At 33.2% G+C, this 23409-nt stretch overlaps 2 protein-coding genes across 2 annotated transcripts in view; one reads left to right on the top strand and one right to left on the bottom strand.

The window, feature by feature from the left end:
- Positions 1–408: 408 nt before the first annotated feature.
- LOC125659532 (trafficking protein particle complex subunit 1-like) lies at positions 409–15396 on the bottom strand. Its single transcript, XM_048891217.2, has 4 exons — positions 15264–15396; positions 7696–7766; positions 2142–2280; positions 409–718 (listed from the first exon to the last, which is right to left on the bottom strand). Exons 1-4 carry the CDS (start codon positions 15360–15362, stop codon positions 590–592), a joined length of 438 nt encoding a protein of 145 aa, XP_048747174.1. The 5' UTR covers positions 15363–15396; the 3' UTR covers positions 409–589.
- A 152-nt stretch (positions 15397–15548) lies between these two features.
- Positions 15549–23409, top strand: part of LOC125659878 (uncharacterized) — a 41537-nt gene continuing 33676 nt past the window's right edge. The window contains exons 1-2 of the mRNA XM_048891670.2: positions 15549–15623; positions 17919–19520. Coding sequence (XP_048747627.2) covers positions 17961–19520 — 1560 coding nt within the window. The 5' untranslated portion in view covers positions 15549–15623; positions 17919–17960. The remainder of the gene's footprint in view (positions 15624–17918; positions 19521–23409) is intronic.

Below are 23409 nucleotides of genomic sequence, written 5' to 3'. Positions count from 1 at the left end.
CCTAACTTTGTTGAAGGGGTTATCATTAATGACAAATTTAATATGAAATATAATCCTTTGTAACAGGAAAGGAAAAATTGCGATAAAAATGGCCTGGATTCAAACCCGAAGACCCCTATATCTCTATAATTAGGTTTTCAAATATCTGATCTACCTTGCCACTGGCGATCAATCTCAGCTGACTCCTACCTTCTCCATCCTTAAAGGTCTTCTGCTTTAATTCTGAAGATCTTCATCCTCGTGTAGACATTTTTACCTGTAAGTTGTTACAGGAAGGTAGTGCATGTAATGGACCAGATCCCTGGATCTCTAGGTTGGAGGTCAACCACCAAATATTCAAAGCTTTAACATGGGAAGACAGTCATCAGAATGTGATACTAGTAATCTAACAAGAAACCAAAACACACATTTTTCAATGGGAACTTTATTTCCATGCATTGTGCCAATTTTGCACAAGAACTTGATCCAATGATATATGCAATATATTACATTTGTGCAGGGTTTTTTTAATATACAGATTTTCATTATACTCAATTCCTTTCACTGAATTAACATTATGTGTAGCTTTTGGGAGTAAATTGTGACAAAGTTATGATATTCTTGTGGGGAATATTGAAAGTCCTCGGACAAATTCGTCCAGTTTATTTTGAAAGAGTTCACAAGTGATGGGTTGTCCTAGTTCACATTGAGGATTCCGCACGACATACTCCACATATATCTGTAATAAAATTAAAACACCTTATATTCAACACATATATGTGATAAAATTAATACATTTATCATATTCAACATATACATGTACCTGTAATTAAATTAAAACATTATCATATGTAATAATATTAAAATCATTTGTCATATTCAATTTATAGTTGAACTCCAGCATCTTGAACACAGATATCTCGAATACCATGGATATGTCGAAGTGACTCAGGAGTCCCAACCACTTATTCTTTTAAGTATTTTACCCTCGATATCTCGAAGATTTTTTATATCAGTCCCATCAAGTTTGAGATAACAAGGTTTGACTGTATATCTATAATAAGGTATTTTTAACATATACATGTGATTTATAGGAATCTGCATACAATACAACAATGCACAATGACAAAAGGCCCATGGGCCACATCACTCACAAAAGCTGCTGCAGTTTCCCAAAAGACATGTAGAGCCCTATTTGTGGATCCAACAGCCATGTAGTTGCAGACCTGTAGCTCTCTGGGACTGGCAGCCATAGGGTCATGGTACAACTAACTTGGCTTTGCATAATGGATGCAAATGTTTATACATTAATTTGAACATATGAAAGGTGAAAATAATGAACAGTGATCAATCTCATAATTCCTACATGTATAAGCAATACAAAATAGAGAGTTGGACAAACATGGACTACTGGATATACCAGAGGTGGGATCAGGTGCCAAGGAGGAGTAAGCATCCCCTGTCGACTGGTCACACTTGCCATGAGCCCTAACTATATCTTGATCAGGTAAACGGAGTTATTCGTAGTCAAAATTAATGTTCTTGTGGTTCTAAAGAACATTGTTTAATAAGTATATTCCTATGTTAAATTCAAAAACCCCAATTGCACCTCTTTCCCATAACCAGGGTCAGGGTGTGAACAAACGTTACACAAGCATGCCTGCATATTAACTTACATAAGTATACCCTTATGGTTCTTGAGAAGAAAATATTTTAAAGAATTTTCTTTAATATTCCTATATAAAACCTTGAACCCCTATTGTGGTTCCGACCTGGCCTGAGGGGTTATAATTTGAAGAAAAATAAAAAACAACACAAATAGAAACCTTGTTGTTCATAAGAAGATTTTTTAACATCTCACACTACTTTGACAATTAATTATCCCCCTTAGGATATGGTATGTCCCTTCATTTGAAACAAAAATTAAATCCCTTTTACTAAAAGATGCTTTAAGCAAAGTTTGGTTAAATTTGGCTCAGTGGTTCTGGAGATGAATTGAGTCAAAAATGTGAAAAGTTTACAGATTGTTGCACAAGACAGAAAAAAATTCACATTAACTGCATCAAAGGACCATACCATGTGTTCACAAACAATACTTTATGTTTGTAATTAATATGATGAAATAAAGCCTATGAATACCTTAACAATGACTGTATACTCACATTGCTGTAGATCTGATGTAGAACATCTCTTATGTTCCCCACAGATAAATCAGTAGTCATTATAAACTTCATCCCACTCGGCGTTTCATAGAAATTCAGTTTGTATCGGCTAGTTCTGAAGTTTGAAAATCCATCCTTTCTATTCTAATGTTAAGGTAAACACATACCCTGGCATTGTCTAACGAATGTTGTTCAAGAAATGCTGCATTTTAAAACAAAAACCAACTTTTATGTGACTGATGTACATGAACAGATTGCTTGCTTCATTTGGGGGTGGGATAATTAATCAAACTCCCTCTTTCCTTGAGATTCAAATTCTCAGGACCTTCTGGAGATTTTAATTTATGTGTTTGGAAAAAGAAGAATAAAATAACCCCATAAACCTCCTGCCAGGGCATGATGTCAGTGCCCTGTTATATCTATATTACAATCATTTACACTATCTATATTACAATCATTTAATACACTTTACACTACCTAAATTACAATCATTTACACTATCTAAATTACAATCATTTACACTATCTAAATTACAATCATTTACACTTTACACTATCTATATTACAATCATTTACACTATCTATATTACAATCATTTACACTATCTATATTACAATCATTTACACTTTACACTATCTATATTACAATCATTTACACTATCTATATTACAATCATTTACACTATCTAAATTACAATCATTTACACTATCTATATTACAATCATTTACACTACCTAAATTACAATCATTTACACTATCTATATTACAATCATTTAATACACTTTACACTATCTAAATTACAATCATTTACACTATCTATATTACAATCATTTAATACACTTTACACTATCTAAATTACAATCATTTACACTATCTATATTACAATCATTTAATACACTTTACACTATCTAAATTACAATCATTTACACTATCTATATTGATTGATTGATTAAATATTGTCTAACGTCCCTCTCGAGAATCTTTCACTCATATGGAGACATCACCATTGCCGGTGAAGGGCTGCAAAATTTAGGCCTATGCTCGGCGCTTATGGCCATTGAGCAGGGAGGGATCTTAATTGTGCCACACCTGCTGTGACACGGGACCTCGGTTTTGGCGGTCTCATCCAAAGGTCCGCCTCATTTAGTCGCCTCGTACGACAAGCAAGGGGTACTGAGGACCTATTCTAACCCGAATCCCTACAGGATCACTATCTACATTTACACTTATCTATATTACAATCATTTCCACTTATCTATATTACAATCATTTCCACTTATCTATATTACAATTATTTACACTTATCTATATTACAATCATTTCCACTTATCTATATTACAATCATTTCCACTTATCTATATTAAAATCATATACAATTATCTATATTACAATCATATCCACTTATCTATATTAAAATCATATACAATTATCTATATTACAATTATCTATATTACAATCATATCCACTTATCTATATTAAAATCATATACAATTATCTATATTACAATTATTTACACTTATCTATATTACAATCATTTACACTTATCTATATTACAATCATTTACACTTATCTATGTTACAATCATTTACACTTATCTATATTACAATCATTTACACTTATCTATATTAAAATCATATACAATTATCTATATTACAATTATTTACAATTATCTATATTACAATTATTTACACTTGTTTATATTAAAATTATTTACACTTATCTATATTACAATCATTTACACTTATCTATATTACAATCATTTACACTTATCTATATTACAATCATTTACACTTATCTATATTAAAATCATATACAATTATCTATATTACAATTATTTACAATTATCTATATTACAATTATTTACACTTATCTATATTAAAATCATTTACACTTATCTATATTACAATCATTTACACTATATTACAATCATTTCCACTTATCTATATTAAAATCATATACAATTATCTATATTACAATTATTTACACTTATCTATATTAAAATCATTTACACTTATCTATATTACAATCATTTACACTTATCTATATTAAAATTATTTACACTTATCTATATTACAATCATTTACACTTATCTATATTACAATCATTTACACTTATCTATATTAAAATCATATACAATTATCTATATTACAATTATTTACAATTATCTATATTACAATTATTTACACTTATCTATATTAAAATCATTTACACTGATCTATATTACAATCATTTACACTATATTACAATCATTTCCACTTATCTATATTAAAATCATATACAATTATCTATATTACAATTATTTACACTTATCTATATTAAAATCATTTACACTTATCTATATTACAATCATTTACACTTCACACTTATCTATATTACAATCATTTCCACTTATCTATATTAAAATCATTTCCAATTATCTATATTACAATTATTTACACTTATCTATATTAAAATCATTTACACTTACCTATATCAAAATCATTTACACTTCACACTTATCTATATTACAACCATTTACACTTATCTATATCAAAATCATTTACACTTAATCTATATTACAATCATTTACATTTTACACTATCTATATTAAAATCATTTACACTATCTATATTAAAATCATTTACACTTATCTATATCAAAATCATTTACAATTATCTATATCAAAATCATTTACACTTCACACTTATCTATATTACAACCATTTACACTTATCTATATCAAAATCATTTACACTTAATCTATATTACAATCATTTACACTATCTATATTAAAATCATTTACACTATCTAAATTACAATCATTTACACTACCTAAATTACAATCATTTACACTATCTAAATTACAATCATTTACACTACCTAAATTACAATCATTTACACTATCTAAATTACAATCATTTACACTACCTAAATTACAATCATTTACACTTCACACTTATCTATATTACAACCATTTACACTTATCTATATTAAAATCATTTACACTTATCTAGATATTAAAATCATTTACACTAATCTAGATATTAAAATCATTTACACTATCTATATTAAAATCATTTACACTATCTATATTACAATCATTTACACTATCTAAATTACAATCATTTACACTTCACACTTATCTACATTACAACCATTTACACTTATCTATATCAAAATCATTTACACTTAATCTATATTACAATGATTTACACTATCTATATTAAAATCATTTACACTTATCTATATTAAAATCATTTACACTTATCTAGATATTAAAATCATTTACACTATCTATATCAAAATCATTTACACTTATCTAGATATTAAAATCATTTACACTTCACACTTATCTATATTACAACCATTTACACTTATCTATATTAAAATCATTTACACTTATCTAGATATTAAAATCATTTACACTATCTATATTAAAATCATTTACACTATCTATATTAAAATCATTTACACTATCTATATTAAAATCACTTATACTTTCTTTCACAGGATAGTTAAAGTCCCATACATTTTCAATTACAAAATTAACCCTGGAGTTGGCAAAAAAGTAGCAAATTATACTGAAAGGTATCGCTTAGTCGAACAAGGAGAATGATACTGTTATTCTCTGGTTATTGCAGTAAACTATCAAGTCAAATTGAAATCCACGATCATGCTTTTCTCAGTCATCTTGCCTATATGGTCATTTATTTTAATGGATATCACCTGTATCCATGGTTACTGCATGCATTTATTGGATTGTGTGTGGCATATCAGTCTTGGGATCTATCACTTTTCATTAAAAAGTTCATGCTGTTGTAAGTACTTATATTTGGAAAAGGGGAGGCGAAATTAAGGCTGAATATCCAAAACACACTATCCTCTTACAAATTTAGCTCTGACTGTATTCAATATTTTTTTTAAAATTTAATAATAGGATTAGTAAATATTGTTCAGTTAAAAGCACTTAGCAAGCTATACAGCAGTATCAAATGAACAAATGATTAAAAAAGATAATTATGTGCATTTATACATGTTGTAATATTACTCGATTAATCTCTCTTGCTTTCTGATCTGTTGATCATAAAATCCTCGTGAAAGATACTCTATAAAATTTTGCTCTCCATTGATCGCAATGGGATTAACCTTCATAACTTTAATTGTCGACATCCAGAAATATAAAGATCAATACTGGAAAGTCCCTCAGTTAATTACTTGTAGCTTCCATGTCTATAAAGTCATGAACCATTCAAAGATTTAGTGACTATAGAACACAGCTTCCATGTCTATAAAGTCACGATCCATTCAAAGATTTAGTGACTATAGAACACAGCTTCCATGTCTATAAAGTCATGAACCATTCAAAGATTTAGTGACTATAGAACACGGCATATACACTCTGCACATTACTAATTAAATGTCATTCACTGGAAACCAAACCAAACTGTAAATACGTCCATCCCCGACTCCTGCTTATATCACACTCGCATTCCAATGAGACAAAGAAAAATATATCTGTGTTTTCAGTCACAATTTGGGAAAATATTAACCCAGGGTTAGTTGGTAATCTGAATTTGTTTTATTATCCAATACATGTACTTCCATAAAAATATTCTGTAACCAATAGTATATGACTAAGATGTTTGAATGTTCATGATTCACACCTAAAATGGCAACAACAAAAAAAAAGAGTGGACAACATTTATTGTTTAAAACATGGCAGATGTACTGTTGGGAAATCATGTATGCCACTTGAAACAGAAAGAGGCTCAAATTAAAACTCACTTGGCCTTATACAGAATTGGTATGGTCAGTAGATGCAATCTGTAATCAACAGCCAGCCCCTTTCTGAACCAGTGACTGCAATATATTGGTCATTTTCCCGTACATTTCTGAACCAGTGCCTTGTGAAACAGTGACTGCAATATATTGGTCATTTTCCCGTACATTTCTGTAGAGAGATTAATCATCCACATATTTTCCCATGTCGTTTGTCTTAATTTTCATACTTTCTAAAAGCAGATGAAGTCTTCAATATCACACAGCTAATGATTGGGCTCAGTAATTAGGGCTCACTCACAATTTCAACTTTCTTATAAAATGAATCTTATTTTACCTAGCTAATTCAGAATTCATGTTGGAGATTGCCAATATTTATGTGCTTTACCAGCACTTTTCAATAAAGCTGTGAGAGATGGAAGCTATTATATTGATTCACATAATGATTGTACTGATTCACATAATGATTGTATTGATTCACATAATGATTGTATTGATTCACATAATGATTGTATTGATTCACATAATGATACATATTAAAAAGTATATCATGACTGCAACTACGTCTACATGTATAATTAATCGATCTCGATCTCTCTCTAAAAAAAATCCTTGGTGATAAAAATTTTGGTAAGTTGATATCAAATATTTTGACCTATAAATTAAGAATATCAATTATCTCCAAAAATAATAACAATAATAATAAATCAATCATTGAATTGGTGATAAAAATTAAGATCGGTTGATATCAAATTAAATTAGGAATATCAGTAAATTAAAACCATTTTCTGGAAGGATACAGGTCTGTTGGTGAAATTCTCTGTATGAAAGATTTAATGGAATGAATCATGCCATACATCAACTTGAACTCCTGAAAATAACAAAAGCACAATTAGAAATCTTCACAGAGAAAGTAACAAAAGCACAATTAGAAATCTTCACAGAGAAAGTAACAAAAGCACAATTAGAAATCTTCACAGAGAACGTAACAAAAGCACAATTAGAAATCTTCACAGAGAAAGTAACAAAAGTACAATTAAAAATCTTCACAGAAAAAGTAATCCAAATACACTAGCAATCTAAATTATTACAAACTAAAAAGAAGATGAATTCCGGGAGAATTTTTTTTTTTATCTTATTCTTTCTACTGGTATCAGAGGAAATCTGAGTATTGAGATACACATCAATCGAGGAGTACATATACTTTGTAAGCACGCACAAGATTTTAAATGGCTTCCCTAATAACTGATATCATATCATGTCATTAAATCAAGACATCAGTTTACATTTTAATTTCAGTATATACAATTAGGGCAATTGTTATTTGCGACTTGTGACCATTGATGTCGATTTAATGGTCGCAAACTGAGTTTCACCTGCAACGTGTTTGCAGAGCGAGCTGGTAAAACAAATGTTTGTGACTGTTAAATCCCAATTAATGGTAGCAAATAACAAATGATGAATGATTATGGGAAAAAATAAACGATCATCGAAATAGGTAGTTTTTTCGTCAACAATTGATATTTTCTGATTATCGGTACAACATTAACAGGTATTGCCCTGAAATGTCTTCCTCTAAGAGAAATACAGATTCAGTTGGCATTTGAGCTTAACTGGTGCATCGTGACCTACTTTAGGGCTAAAAGTAGGCCAAATAGTTTCCTGGACTTCTCATAGATACAGATATTGCACTGAAATTTTGTCATCTGTCTGACGGGTGTATGTTGTAATGTTTGCGGTACTCTTGTCATCACTGTCTGACGGGAGTATGGTGTAATGTTTGCGGTACTCTTGTTGTCACTGTCTGACGGGCGTATGATGTACTGTTTGTGGTACTCTTGTTGTCACTGTCTGACGGGTGTATGATGTACTGTTTGTGGTACTCTTGTTGTCACTGTCTGACAGGTGTATGATGTACTGTTTGTCGTACTCTTGTTGTCACTGTCTGACAGGTGTATGATGTACTGTTTGTGGTACTCTTGTTGTCACTGTCTGACGGGCATATGATGTACTGTTTGTGGTACTCTTGTTGTCACTGTCTGACGGGTGTATGATGTACTGTTTGTGGTACTCTTGTTGTCACTGTCTGACGGGTGTATGATGTACTGTTTGTGGTACTCTTGTCATCACTGTCTGACGGGAGTATGGTGTAATGTTTGCGGTACTCTTGTTGTCACTGTCTGACGGGCGTATGTTGTACTGTTTGTGGTACTCTTGTCATCACTGTTTGACGGGAGTATGGTGTAATGTTTGCGGTACTCTTGTTGTCTCTGTCTGACAGGCGTATGTTGTACTGTTTGTGGTACTCTTGTTGTCTCTGTCTGACGGGTGTATTATGTACTGTTTGTGGTACTCTTGTTGTCACTGTCTGATGGGTGTATGATGCACAATGCACTGTGCTTTAGGCACTATTTACATTTTCGGCTGAGAGTGCTAAAAAGTCAGCTGAAATGTATTTTCCAAAAAAAAAGTGTACACACTATATTCATTGCACACACTATTCATCTACATAGGTATTAATTCAGCATATATCATTAAAATAAAAACTTTCAAAACACGGAGAAAAATCAATTTCGTCTTAGCTCTGAATTAATAGAAAAGTCAATTGAAAAGAAAACCTAACCCGTAGAAAGGATAAAGGAATAAATCAATTTCAGGAAAAACAACTATAATGATAACAACTTAGTAAAATTTAGTCCAATTTCAAACTGATGTTATACAAGAGGATGACAGGTCCGGTTAACCCATCACATAGGAAATTAGAAATAATAATTCATAAATGATTAAGAGAAAAAAGGGTTTTAACCATCCGAAACCTTCATCTTGAAACTTTTGAGGTAAGGGAGAAATATTTTTACATGTCATACTCATACCACTAGTATATAGTGCTCGGATTTACGCGATGCTTTTCCGGAATTCCCCGACTTTAAGCCTACCTTTTATTTCACTGAGCATGGCGAATTTCAGCGTTATCAACCATAACAAAACTATATTTTAGGCTCGAAAATCTCTTTCAAAATATGTCCGTCAAAATTTTCTTATTACTTACTTTTCATTATAGGAACAAACGATTAAAACGGAAATGAGTTTTGTCGAATTTACCAGAACGTACTCTATTGTGTTTTAGAGATGAATATCGTATCCATTCTTTTTAGAATTACTGCGTTGATGAAAATTTTAACAATGATAAAACATATTAGTAATAATAATAATAATAATGCTTTATGAAGAGAAGGTAGCCCTATTAATACAAGGCATTATTCTTCCCCGGGGCCTTCTGTAATACAAACCATGTACACATAGCGATACGTACAACCAAAGATAAACATATAAAGATAGATTCCGTGATTATATGTATTACAAAATTGCATTTACAACAAGTATGGATGTGCCATATTCATGGTATAGAATATGTACATGTAATACACGAGGGAATAAAAGATAAGGGGGGGGGGTAACGAAAATGCATCCATATATTTTCAAATACATACACATGTATACAGAACATGTATTTAAAAATAATGACAGCGAATTATAAATGTTTCCATATTTCTTCTAAAAACAGACAGTCTGATTAAAATCAAACCTCTCACTTCGACTGTCCATATATCGAGCGAAGTGAGATGTTTGATTTTAATCAGACTGAGTAGGAGACGGTGATAATTCTATATCTAAGGGTACCTCATCAGATACATCTATAACGCCCGAGTATTGAAGAGCGTTTTTGAAACAAAATTGTTCGATGTTTTGGTAAACAAAGATTATAATTTAATTCGGGACGCATGGAATAGGAATCATGAGTTTGAAAAAAAAATCTCGTAGATTTTCAGAGCTCATACCATTAAAAGTTTACAATAGAATACACGTAATTACTTCACATTTAACCATCTTTAGTCTAACTTTTTAAACATGGATTTCGATGGCTATGGTCATGATTGATTTCAATACACGTTAGTTTTAGATAGTTTCTGATTATGATATATCTATAATGTTATTGAAAAGAATTTTTGTATGTGTGTATCAACAAATTCTTAAAAAAATTATCCAAAGGATTTTAATTAACAAGGTATATTAAACTATTTTTTCTGTATAAGAATTGAGAAAACGTCATCAGACACGGATAGAAGACGCAACGTTAAATCTTGCACTCGCAAAACATGACAACTTTTCTACTTCATATCACAATTCAAATATACGTTAATTGTAAATAGTGTTTGAATATGATATTTGTATGATGTTATTGAAAAGAATTTTGTGTGTGTGTGTTAATAACATTTTAAAAATTATCCAAAGCAATTTAATTAACAAGGTATATTGAACTATTTTTTCTGAATAAGAATTGAGAAAACGTCATCAGACACAGGTTAAAGATGCAATTACGTTAAATCTTGCACTCGCAAAACATGCCAACTTTGCTACTTCATATCACAAAAAATATACGTAATACATGGATATAATTACTATATATAGAAAGTAAGCATCCCTATATAGTATTAGGGCATAAAATTACCAACTTCTGAAAATAGGCCAAAATTGACCCTTAGTGTACCTTCTTTTAAAATCAAAGCAAGAAATTTTATAAAATTAGAAAACATGCATTTTGTTTCTTGGAAAGTTTTTTGACATAGGCCTAGTAACATGTGAAAAGAATTATTCCTGTACATATAATTAACAGAAAGACATATTTAATGAAAAGTGAAATATCAAAGAGCAATTGTATGACAAATGCATGCATTAATGTTTAATAAAGTTGTGGAAATAACTTGTAATTTATGTGGAAAAAAAACCCACCCTTTACACTCAGGAGTCGAAACATCAGTTGAAATGTAAACCATCATTAGTTCGATCATTTACACATTTATCAGAACAAGAACACGAAGGTTTATATTGAATTTATAAAGAGAAGTGGATGTAGGGTATATCTGTCCACTTCTCTATCTTACAGAAGTGGACAGACATAATCTAATTAAAATCAGATCTTCTTTAACCGTTACACTGGAGAAGTGTAATGGTTAGAGAAGATCTGATTTTAATTAGATTGTGGGCAGACATAGAGTCTATGGCCAGTATGGGCTATGCCTGGCCACAATGAATAGCCTAATGGTCATCATAGACTCACTATACGGAATATTGGAACCATTAATACAACTCCGATTCCGTCGTGGTTTTAATATGTTAGTATGCCCAACGAGATCACGTTTTCTGCGTTAGCTTGGGCAACTTTCAATAGACAAACACTTAGTTATTAATAATTATTATCAGATATAGTGAGTTCAGGCACAGTTAAGTGTCGATTATGAAAGTTGAGGGGTGGGGAGCAAATGGAGATAAAAAGATTTACAAAGCAGTGACACGTCACTGACACCAGCTGAATTTCCATTTTTCAATACGGAATCCGCTCTGTCTCTCCAATGTCACAATGTCAGTCAGATAAATCTCCGATTACCTCGATACTTGCAATCAAAATTGCAAAATGTAATTAAGCACATAGAAGATAAAAACGTATTTAAATGCTTGGAGCACTGTTGACTAAATTTGACAAAAGTCTTTGAGGATGGAAGAACATGGGACCTGTTTGTGAGATGAAATGTTTCAGGAAGTTCAGATATATTAAATAAAACAATAACCGACCTACCAGCCCTAATTTTGAAGATGTTACCGGAAACACAAAGTGCGAAAATACTTCAATGGTTTCGGCACTTGGACGGGAAGAAGAAGAAGAACACTGTCAGATATTTTTTTTGGCCCAATGTTAGATGTGTATTTGTAAAAAATCAGCTCCATTTGTTTTAAAACCATATGAGGTGCTGTGACTCCTTCCTTCTTGTCCAATGTAATTTCGTCCTGTTTCAATTCATGTTAACTCTGTCTATTGGTTTTCTATCCTTAAGTATGTAACATCTCATTATGCCATGTTTGCAGTTTGGGGCGGTATCAGGAGAACTCCTACCCAGGAGAACCCGTACCCAAGAGAAGTCGTACCCTTCAATATCTGGGTAAATCTAGGTTCTGGTTCTCCTGGAGAAAAACTTTGTCATTTCTGTCATAAAAATATGAGTACGAGTTCTCCTGGAGAAAAATAAATTGTTATGAAAATCTAGGTACGAGTTCTCCCAGAGAAAAAAAAAACTTTATCATTTTATTAAATGGATTCTCCTGGAGAAAAACTGTCTTTTTTGTCATATAAATTCTGGCAAGAGTTTTCCTGGAGAAAAAGTTTGTCATTATATAGTAATCAAACTTTTGATGAGTTTATTTCACTAAGCAAGGATCGAAATTAACTTTCTTCACTACTAGCAAATTTTATCTGGTGGATTATTTTCCAACTAGCAAAATTTAGCTTTTACAAGCATTTTTCAATCGATGGCTGTTTTACATGAATTTAAGAAAACAAGCATGTCTCTTTATCAAAATATAGGGAAAATCTTTTAAAATCTCCTTTAAAGTGCAATAATAAAAATAAGATTGCGAATTCTTTCATTTAAAATTTAATGAATTATCAGACAACATACATGGTGCGGGTCATAGGGTACACTTGTGCGGCGTATTCACTGTCCAGAAATCTGCCACCTATTTACAAAATCATGTGGATTGAAATCTTGAAGACTGTTTGCGCCAATTCAAACTATATGTTCAAAACTTTTGGAAATTTCATCTAAAAAATTCTAGTTGAAAAGAAAACCCCGCGAATTCGAAGTGTTTGATTATAGAGTACAGAAGGACACCGCGTGAAACGGTGACACACTGTCATGTGTTGTTTCATGTAGACACGGACGAGATCAACATGCTTGCTATTTAAATCAGATGCCACTGAGATGCCCGAAGTGTGATTGAAGTTCGACATCACTGACTGAGATGACCCTGGCCTTAGTTATTTATTCGATCCACATTTACTTTTTCAATATTTGTATATTCATTCTGTAAAGCGTTTCTATGCACAAGACAAAATTATTGTAAACTTCAAAGTACAGCCAATAAACCGAGGAAATCCGGGAAAAGATCGGGGTTTTTTTCACTCGCTAAAAGTTGCGATCACTTGTGATTTTTTACTCACAATTTCAATTTTTAACTCGCATTTAGCGAGTATTTCCCCTTAATTTCGTTACCTGCTAAGAATCGTACCATTTTAGGTATTGGAATCTGGGTACAATTTCTCCTTGAAAAAATCGAGGATTTCATATATTATACACAATTTACTATATATATGAACATGCCTTTCAATTGTATTAAAAAGTAAATACAAAGATCATACTTGTTTGTTGTTTTGTTTTTTCATTTGAATTGCTGTTTGGCTTGAGAAGATAATTAGTATAATTATTGCAATTAAACACCAATTTTAAACCTGCGACAAAGTATTTTTATAACGTACCTCTATTCTCCGGCATATGGAGAACTCAAACCCAGATTTATATGACAAAATTTTTCTCCAGGAGAACTCATACCCATATTTTTATTTGATAAATGACAAAGTTTTTCTCCAAGAGAACTCGTACCCACATTTCTATTTGATAAAATGACAACGTTTTCCGGGTGCATAGAATCACTGAAATTACCGCTAATCACCGAAATTACTGCAGAAATGACCGAAATTACCAATGAAGGGGCCGAAATTACCTCAGTATATGTTCATCTATATACCATCTAGTCACACATCCAATTTCATGAAGATTGGTAACGATTTGAAGGAATTGTTTCCATAAAACCGATTATTGTGACGTGTGAATCTGAGTTACTTCCCTTTACCGATAGGTACTCAGTAAGCGAACTATGAATAGCCAGTAAATTCCAAATGGCAATATAAAATTCAGGTCAAATATTTTATTTTATCTATTTATCACACATTGTATAAATCAATACCATGAATACGATATATATAACATGCCCCGATGGGAAATAACTCGTATAAATTTACGCTTCACATTAATCGGTTTAATGACCATAACTCCTTTAAATTGTTACCAATCTTCATGAAATTTGATGTGTGACTAGATAGTATATAGATAAACATACATTTCGGTCCCTTTATTGGTAATTTCGGTCATTGCTTTGGTAATTTCGGTGATTAGCGGTAATTTCGGTGATTCTATGTACCGACGTTTTCCTCCAGGAGAACTCTTACCCACATTTCTATTTGATCAAATGACAAAGTTTTTCTCCAGGAGAACTTGTACCCACATTTCTATTTGATCAAATGACAAAGTTTTTCTCCAGGAGAACTCGTACCCAAAATTTTTGGTACGAGTTCTCCTGGGTACGGATTCTCCTGGGTACGAGTTCTCCAAAAGTCTTTGGGGCTCTGATTTGAATTAGAAATAAAATCTATTTTATGTTACGACCCAAGCACCTGTGTATCAGATGTACATTTTACCTCATCTTTGACCATTCCCGATTGTTTTTTCCTATTCCACTCCGTATAGTACAAACAAGTGCCATTTCTATCAAAAATATATAGGGTGTACACCGTCATTTTTGATAACCGGAAGTGCCGAGCAACATCTATCAAGCTTAGGTGCGATAAAATATAGTTCTATTCAATAATGAAGTTATATTAATCAAAATTCAAATTTAGTAATAATTTTCATAATGAATTACTCTGTATATGGTAATAAAGGTAATAAGTCAGTTAAATAAAAATAAAACATCAAATTATACCGGAAGTTGATATGTTAACGGATGAATATCTGAAGAAAACAAATTTTCAAACATGTTTTAGCGAATCTTTGAAGAGGTAAAGTTACATATATTTATGACTTTCCAATTGAATATGTCTAGGTTACTGACAGCAAAAAATATATACATAAGATTTTGATCATTATGCGTGAAATATGGTGCATTCATAGAGCATATATATTATTTTTATGTCCTCCCGAATTTGCTTTGTCACTGTTTACATTGTAAATACTATGCCATACTACGCTCATTAGGGATATTCAGTTAGTGCATTGCTATATTCTCATGTGTGTACGTAGGTGTAACGGAGTGTGCATGTATGTATTTTGCATCAATGATAATCTTGACGGTGGCACCGTGCTACAGTTCAGACAAATGTCCGATATTCCTCAGACTCTTACCCCCGCTTTTTAAAAATGTGACATGTGTAGGACAAGTCAGATCGGAAGCATATTGAAAAGTGGGAATTCAGTGACGTGACACCAGCTGGAGTTGTTACTTTAAACATTTAAACAGCCCCATCACTGAAGCATCACTTTGAATTAGAGCACCTCATATTAACAATCTCTCTCTTTGTGCATGATGGCAGAACACAAATATGCAAAATTCCAAATGGTGTCAAATTAGCAAGTTTGAATGGTGACAGCATTGTATTTTGATTAATCTGTAGAATTATCATCTAAATATGGACCTCATCTCATCGATGAGGGTACTTCCACAAAGTTGTAAAGGGTATACTAGGCAAAGTAGCGACAACAGCTGGTGTCGCTGAATTCCAACTTTACAATATGGCCTTTGCTTTTACTCCCCCAGCATATGTCACAATGTAAAAGTGGGTGTAACAGGGTTAGAAACTAACGTAAGCCCATCTGTCCTTGACTGATAAAAATCACGATGGACACATTGATTTGTTTATCTATATCAGTCCAAATCTGCACATTCGGACTAATAGAACTATTTCAAAATTAGAATAAAAGATCTCTTTGTGAAATGTATCAAATGATTTTAAAATCCAAAGGCAAAGGTAAAACAATAACTCTAAAATTTGTTTTCTGGAAAGTCCCTGATCTTATTAATAGAATCATCCAGTCTGTGTCATTAAAGCGTTTTGCAATATAGACAGTTTTAACAGTGTGGATTTAAGCGCTACTGAAAGAATGACAAAATTGAAATCGAAACGCCATGTGGCAATACATAAAAGCTGAAAAGGTGTTGGAAACCTGTTGCAAAACTCATCAAAACAAAAAGATTCTGACAAAAGCTAGAAAGAACATGACAGGGCTTATTGAAAAGGAGAAATGATCAAAAAGTTTTCAGGATAATAATTAGTTGGAAATGGTTGCAGTATGACCAGCAGAAACAGTTGATGTTTTGTTCTTTGTGTGAACAGTTCGCCAATTTGGACAGCAATAAAAGTTAGTTTTGAATTATAACAATAGATGTCTTGCATTGTTTCATTATTTTTTTATTTAAGTTTCAGTTAAATGGCAGATTGATTAATTTCTCTGCAGACTGATAGTAAAATATTGTCTATCAGTCCGGTTTGACTGATAAACTGGAAAGTTAGTTTTCAGCCCTGTGTAAGAGTTGGAGGAATCTCAGATAAGGCATATGCAGTGCTCATCAGTTATATCCACTGGTTCATTATATACTAACAGTATTCTATGTTGCAAAGATGGCATTCATTCAATTGTAAACAGTGACAACTAATAGTGACAACGCTTCTGTCTGTTTTATACTAGGTTAGAAATAGCAAGATAGATTCTTTTTGATTTACAAATTTATTGATTTGATATTGTTTAACGTCCCACTCGAGAATTTTTCACCCATATGGAGACGTCACCATTGCCGGTGAAGGGCTGCAAAATTTAGGCCTATGCTCAGCACTTACACCCTTTGAACAGGGAGGGATCTTTATCGTGCCACATCTGCTGTGACATGGGACCTCAGTTTTTGCGGTCTCATCCGAAGAACCACCCCACTTAGTCGCCTTTTACAACAAGCAAGGAGTACTGAGGACCTATTCTAACTTGAGTCCCCAACTCTATACAACTTATTTGACATACCTTTATACCTTTATTGCAGACCATTGTACTTTGGCTTGATGATTACACTGTCCCTTTCAGTATTAATCACAAATTATAATGTTAAATATTTGTTTTTAATGTGTAAGTAGAATTGAACTGTAATTCATCAGGCATCAAAGTATGAGTTCGTTTTATGTGAATCAACCATTCTGATGTGGTAGACAGATTAAAATTAGAAAATGTCTAAATTGTAACAATGATTTGGACCTAGAGAAGTTTACAGGATAATAATTTGATAATGTTTCTTGATTTTACATTAATTGTAGGTTAGTTGTCAAAATCATTGTCAAAGAAGACACTCGATATTCATGGAAGAATTACAAGACAGCTTGGAAGAGTATGAGGTGAATGAAGACGTTCCTGTGGTAATAAATCGAAATACAACTAGAATGGACGATTACACCATTGATAATGTACCATCTAATGACTCGATGGGCCTGATGCAGACTGGTCCATTTATTGTACACGAATCAAGGGCACCTGCTGGAGGGGAGTTTGATTTCACGAGGATTGGTATGGAAGAAAATCAAACCAGGTCGAGTTTAGTCTATCGTCGATCTGGTCCCGAGGGAAGTCCGGCCTTTAATGCCAGCAGTGGTTTTCTGCCTCAACGAACAACAGATGAGGAATCTGTCATCTTCAGGCCTGTAGGTCAGCTGGATTTTTCTGCTTTAGATGACACAGAAAGAAATGAAGACTTGAGTAGAAATAGGCCAGTTTCAACACCTGAGAAAAATGGTTCTCAGACTATGTATATGGCGGCAGAGAGGGAGGAAGTGTATGGGTCACAAGACATGGATGATGCTTCTCGAAATGATTCCCCTGCGGCCGGGTTTTTTGAAATGAACCAGTCTCCTCGACGGAGTAGTGAAAGTGAAGAGGAATTAGATAGTCGTGTGATATTCTCTCCACTCAACAAAATGGATAATGGGGACTTGGCAGAAAATATCCCCAGATTTGAATTTGAACAACAGTTATCAGGAAATGCAAAATTTCGAAATGATGATCTTGAACAGAGATTTCATGAACCAACTCTAGCAAAATCCTCACCCAAAGAAATGGCAAAATCTAGTCCTGGATCATTGCTAAGATATATGTCTCCAGGGGAGGTAAATGTTGCTAGAAATCAGCACATCAATTCCCCTGTATCTATTAAGAATATCCCGGACGTGGAAAGGAGGGAGGTTTTTGTATCCATTCCGGCTGTTGACCAACACCGGGAAAGCATGGGGGCCTCACCAAGCAGTGCCCAAACTAAGGAATATCAGAAAGCCCAAAGAGAAACTTATAGTCAAGAAAAACCTGTGTTCAGTCAAGAACCCAGAGTAACTCATGTTCATCTTCATGGCAATGCATCTTGGGATATTCCAGTGTCTGAGAGTTCACAGCAAACTCACAGCAAAGTGGTAAAACCTCAACAGAAAGCATTGAATGACCGGCGTCCCTTTGTGTCCTCTGTGAGGAGCGAGTCTTACAATACATTTTTACAGAACAAAGAATCCCAACTACCAAGACCCAAAACCAAGGGCTCTGATGCCAGTAAGTCAACGGACGCTTCTAAAGCAAGCACGCAAAGACCGGAGACTTCCAGACACGGTGCCGGTGAAAAGAAAATCTCTGGACCTATCCCATCTCATGCAGAAAGTCGAGTAATGGCCAGAAGAAACATGGCAAGTGGTCAGGGAGAGAGACAAGTGAAAACAGAACATACCAGAAGGACGCTGGAGGAGAAACCGTCTAGGTCGTATCCAGGGAGTGGTGCAGCCAAGGTTAATGACCATTCCCCTGTCCATCCAGCAGCCAATGTAGTGACCCAGATTCAGCATTACCAATCAGACGGAGAGGAGATAACTCACAGACATGTAAAGGCAAGTGTCTGAGTTCTAAATATAGAAATCAACAAGTGTCTGAGTTCTAAATATAGAAATCAACAAGTGTCTGAGTTCTAAATATAGAAATCAACAAGTGTCTGAGTTCTAAATATAGAAATCAACAAGTGTCTGAGTTCTAAATATAGAAATCAACAAGTGTGTCAGTTCTGAATATAGAAATCATGTTGTGTTCCTAAAAAACAAATAGATCTCACACATACAGAAAAAACAGAAATATGAACTGAAGAATTGTAAAATCGATGTGGTATGAAGACCAGAAGTGTATGTATTACACTCTATACAGTGTATATGCTGTATCTATATAATTATGTTTCCCAAACAAAGTTTGGGAACATATTGTTTTTACTCTGTTTCTTCTTATTATTATTATTATTATGTTCCCCAAACAAAGTTTGGGAACATATTGTTTTTACTCTGTTTCTTATTATGTTCCCCAAACAAAGTTTGGGAACATATTGTTTTTGCTCTGTTTCTTCTTATTATTATTATTATTATGTTCCCCAAACAAAGTTTGGGAACATATTGTTTTTACTCTGTTTCTTATTAAGGTCTTCCGTCTCCTGCGGAAGACCTTACTATTATTGTTCGCGTTCTTCTTCTTCATTATTATTATTATTATTTTCCTTGGTAGTACACGCGTTTTTCTCAGCCATTTCTCGATCGATTTTCACGAAATTTTCAGGAAAGATGTCTTTTGGTGACGAGACTTTGCTTGCAAAATTTCGTGCTTGACGTCACTTCCGGTCAGGAGTTATCTCTCTTTTAGTGACTTTTTGAAGGCCTTGTTGTCCACACATCTCCTCCGTTAGTTTTGAAGCTAGAGTCTTGAAATTTCTACACAAGATAGAGTAAACATTTTAGAAGATTTGTGGGGGATTCGATTTTACCGGAGGCGATTTGCCTAAACGCTCGCCTGGACCTGAAAAAATGGATGCCAAAATTTTTCGCCCATTTCGGCGATTTTTGACCTTTGATCTCCAATATCTTTTTTCTTGCAAATATTTTGTTAAGACATGTAGAACAAAAGTTGTGCACATTTACGAGATCTTTTCGAAAATATCAAGATTTAGGGGCTAGCCCCTTAAATTAGGGATCTAGAAGGGCTCAAAGTCTAGATCAAATATCTCAAAAATCGTTAATATTTTGGTATAAATCAAAGAACAAAATTTGTTCATCTCAACAATCCAAATCTATTCATATAAAAATTTAGATCATATGTTACGTAATAAGGGATTTTAAGGGCCAAAACAATAAAAAATTTACCCCTTGTATCTCGAAAACGACAAATATTTTGAAAAGCAATAAAGAACAAAAGTTGTTCAGAATGATGATCTGAACAATATGCATATTTCGTTTTTACCCTATGTGGCCCCGTTAGGGAGCTACAGTTTGGCCCCTAAAAATTACTTCTAGAAATAACTCGAGAACGGTAAAGAATTTCTAAATACTTGCTGAACAAAAAATGTTTGAAATGTCATGACCTTTCTTACGATATCAAGCAAAAGGGGCTGACCCTTTAAATTAGGGGCCCAGAAGGGTCCAAAGGTTTATGAGAATATCTCAGAAACTATTAATATTTTGTAATAAGTCATTGAAGCGGAAATGTTCATCTAAACAAGCTTGTTCTTATCAAATCAAAAAGTAGGTCATATGTTACGTAATAAGGGATTTTAAGGGCCAAAATCATAAATAATTGACGCCTCATATCTTGAAAACGACAAATATTTTGAAAAGCATTATTGAACAAAAGTTGTTCAGAATGATAATCTAAACAATATGTACATTTCGTTTTTTCCCTATGTGGCCCCGTTAGGGAGCTACAGTTTGGCCCCTAAATATTTCTTGTAGAGATAACTCGAGAACGGTAAAGAATTTCTAAATACTTGTTGAGCAAAAAATGTTTCAAATGACAAGGCCTTTCTTACGATATCAAGCAAAACGGGCTGGCCCTTTAAATTAGGGGTTCAGAAGGGTCCAAATGTTTTTGAGAATATCTCAGAAACTATTAATATTTTATAATAAGTTGTAGAAACGGAAATGTTCATCTCAACGAGCTTGATCTTATCAAATCAAAAAGTAGGTCATATGTTACGTAATTAGAGATTTTAAGGGCCAAAATCGTAAATATTTGACGCCTCATATCTTTAAAACGACATATTTTTTGAAAAGCATTATTGAACAAAAGTTGTTCAATGTGTCATAACCTATCGATCAATATCAAAAAATGGGTCTGTGGGCCTCATGGCTCGCCTGTAGACTCGATTTTTGTCGATATCAGTCGATTTCAAAAACTTGTAACTGGTAAATATTTTGTAAGGACATATTGAACAAAAGTTGTTCAGTTTATCGAGATCTATCGATTGATATCAAGAAATAGGCCTATGGTCCTAATGGCTCGCCTGTAGAGTCGATTTTTTGTCGATATCGGTCGATCTCAATAACTTTTTACAGGTAAATATTTTGTAAAGACATATAGAACTAAAGTTGTTGAGTCTATAGAGGGCTAACAAATGACATCAAGAAATAGGCCCGCGGGCCTTATGGCTCGCCTGGAGAGTCGAATTTCAAACGAATTTCACCGCAACTTTGCTTCAGAAGCTTATGATATGAAAAATTGATTATATCTAAAGTGTCTTAAAGTCGGAAACTAAATTGGGACTCATTTGTCTTTTTTTTTTTTTTTTTTTAACTCCGAGTGCATCAACAAATCGGACGGAAGACCTACTCGTTGCTCGCAACGAGATCGTGTCTAGTTATTATTATTATTCTTTTTCTCCGGTACTTTTTTGTCCGGTAGTGTTCTCAGAAACTACAAAAGGGATCGATATGAAACTTTCCAGGATGATAGTATAGCGTTTGTAGATGTGCATAGTGATAGTCATTTTGTTTGCACGTGCATGCACGCGCGCACACGTGCATTGCAATTTTGGTACAAAAAATGGAAAATCAGAATATTGAAGGAAGCGATATAAAACCTAAATAGGATGATAGTATATCATTTGTACATATGAAAAATAATAGTTATTTTGCCAGCACGCGCACGCATGCGCGTGCACACGCATTACAAAATTTGTACGCTAACTTTGGAATCAGTCTAACTTTTTTGTTGTTCATTGAAATGGCTTGAAATTCATATCATAGGTAGATATTGAGACCCTTAACTGATTTACATGGTCAAAATTACCAATTTGCACGCGCATGCACGTGCGCTTCATTTTGATTGGATAATGCTAAAACGTTTGTAACTATCTTATTTATGAAGCAAATGAGATGATATTCACAGCATATGTAGACAATATGTGTATCTATATGTTGGTGTAACAAAAAATGCCAACGCACACGCGCATGCGCGTGCAACGTTTTTTAAATGTTCAATTTTTAAAGGACGATAACGTTTTTGTTTTTCATCAAATTCTATTCATATTAGGGGTTTAGATGTATCTTGGTACTCCTTACAAATTGCTGTGGTTAGAATTACTGCTCATCACGTGCATGCACGTGTGCTGATTTCTGATTGGACGATTTTAAAATCGCTATAACTTCCTTATATTTGGTGGAAACGTTATGAAATTCATACTGTGGGTATATGATACAAATGCCTGTTGAACGACATCAACAAAAATTCGGAATCATACACGCGTGCGCGTGTATGCACGTGCAACGCTTTCTTTCATTTCTTGGTACTGAAATGACCATATTGAACGTACTACATGTAATTAAAGGCTAAAATAAAATGATTTTTTCCTATAGATTCACAAGGACATCACTTTTTAATTGGGGGAGGTTTGGGGAACATCTGTAACGGTCCCCGTTACAATTAGAACTAGTTACTATTGGTGTTGGATTTGTGTTTTTATGTTGCTAG

The sequence above is a fragment of the Ostrea edulis genome, chromosome 9, assembly GCF_947568905.1.
Source record: "Ostrea edulis chromosome 9, xbOstEdul1.1, whole genome shotgun sequence".
Classification (NCBI taxonomy): domain Eukaryota; kingdom Metazoa; phylum Mollusca; class Bivalvia; order Ostreida; family Ostreidae; genus Ostrea; species Ostrea edulis.
The sequence above is the reverse complement of the archived record's forward strand: the minus strand, read 5'-3'. Positions and strand labels throughout refer to the sequence as shown.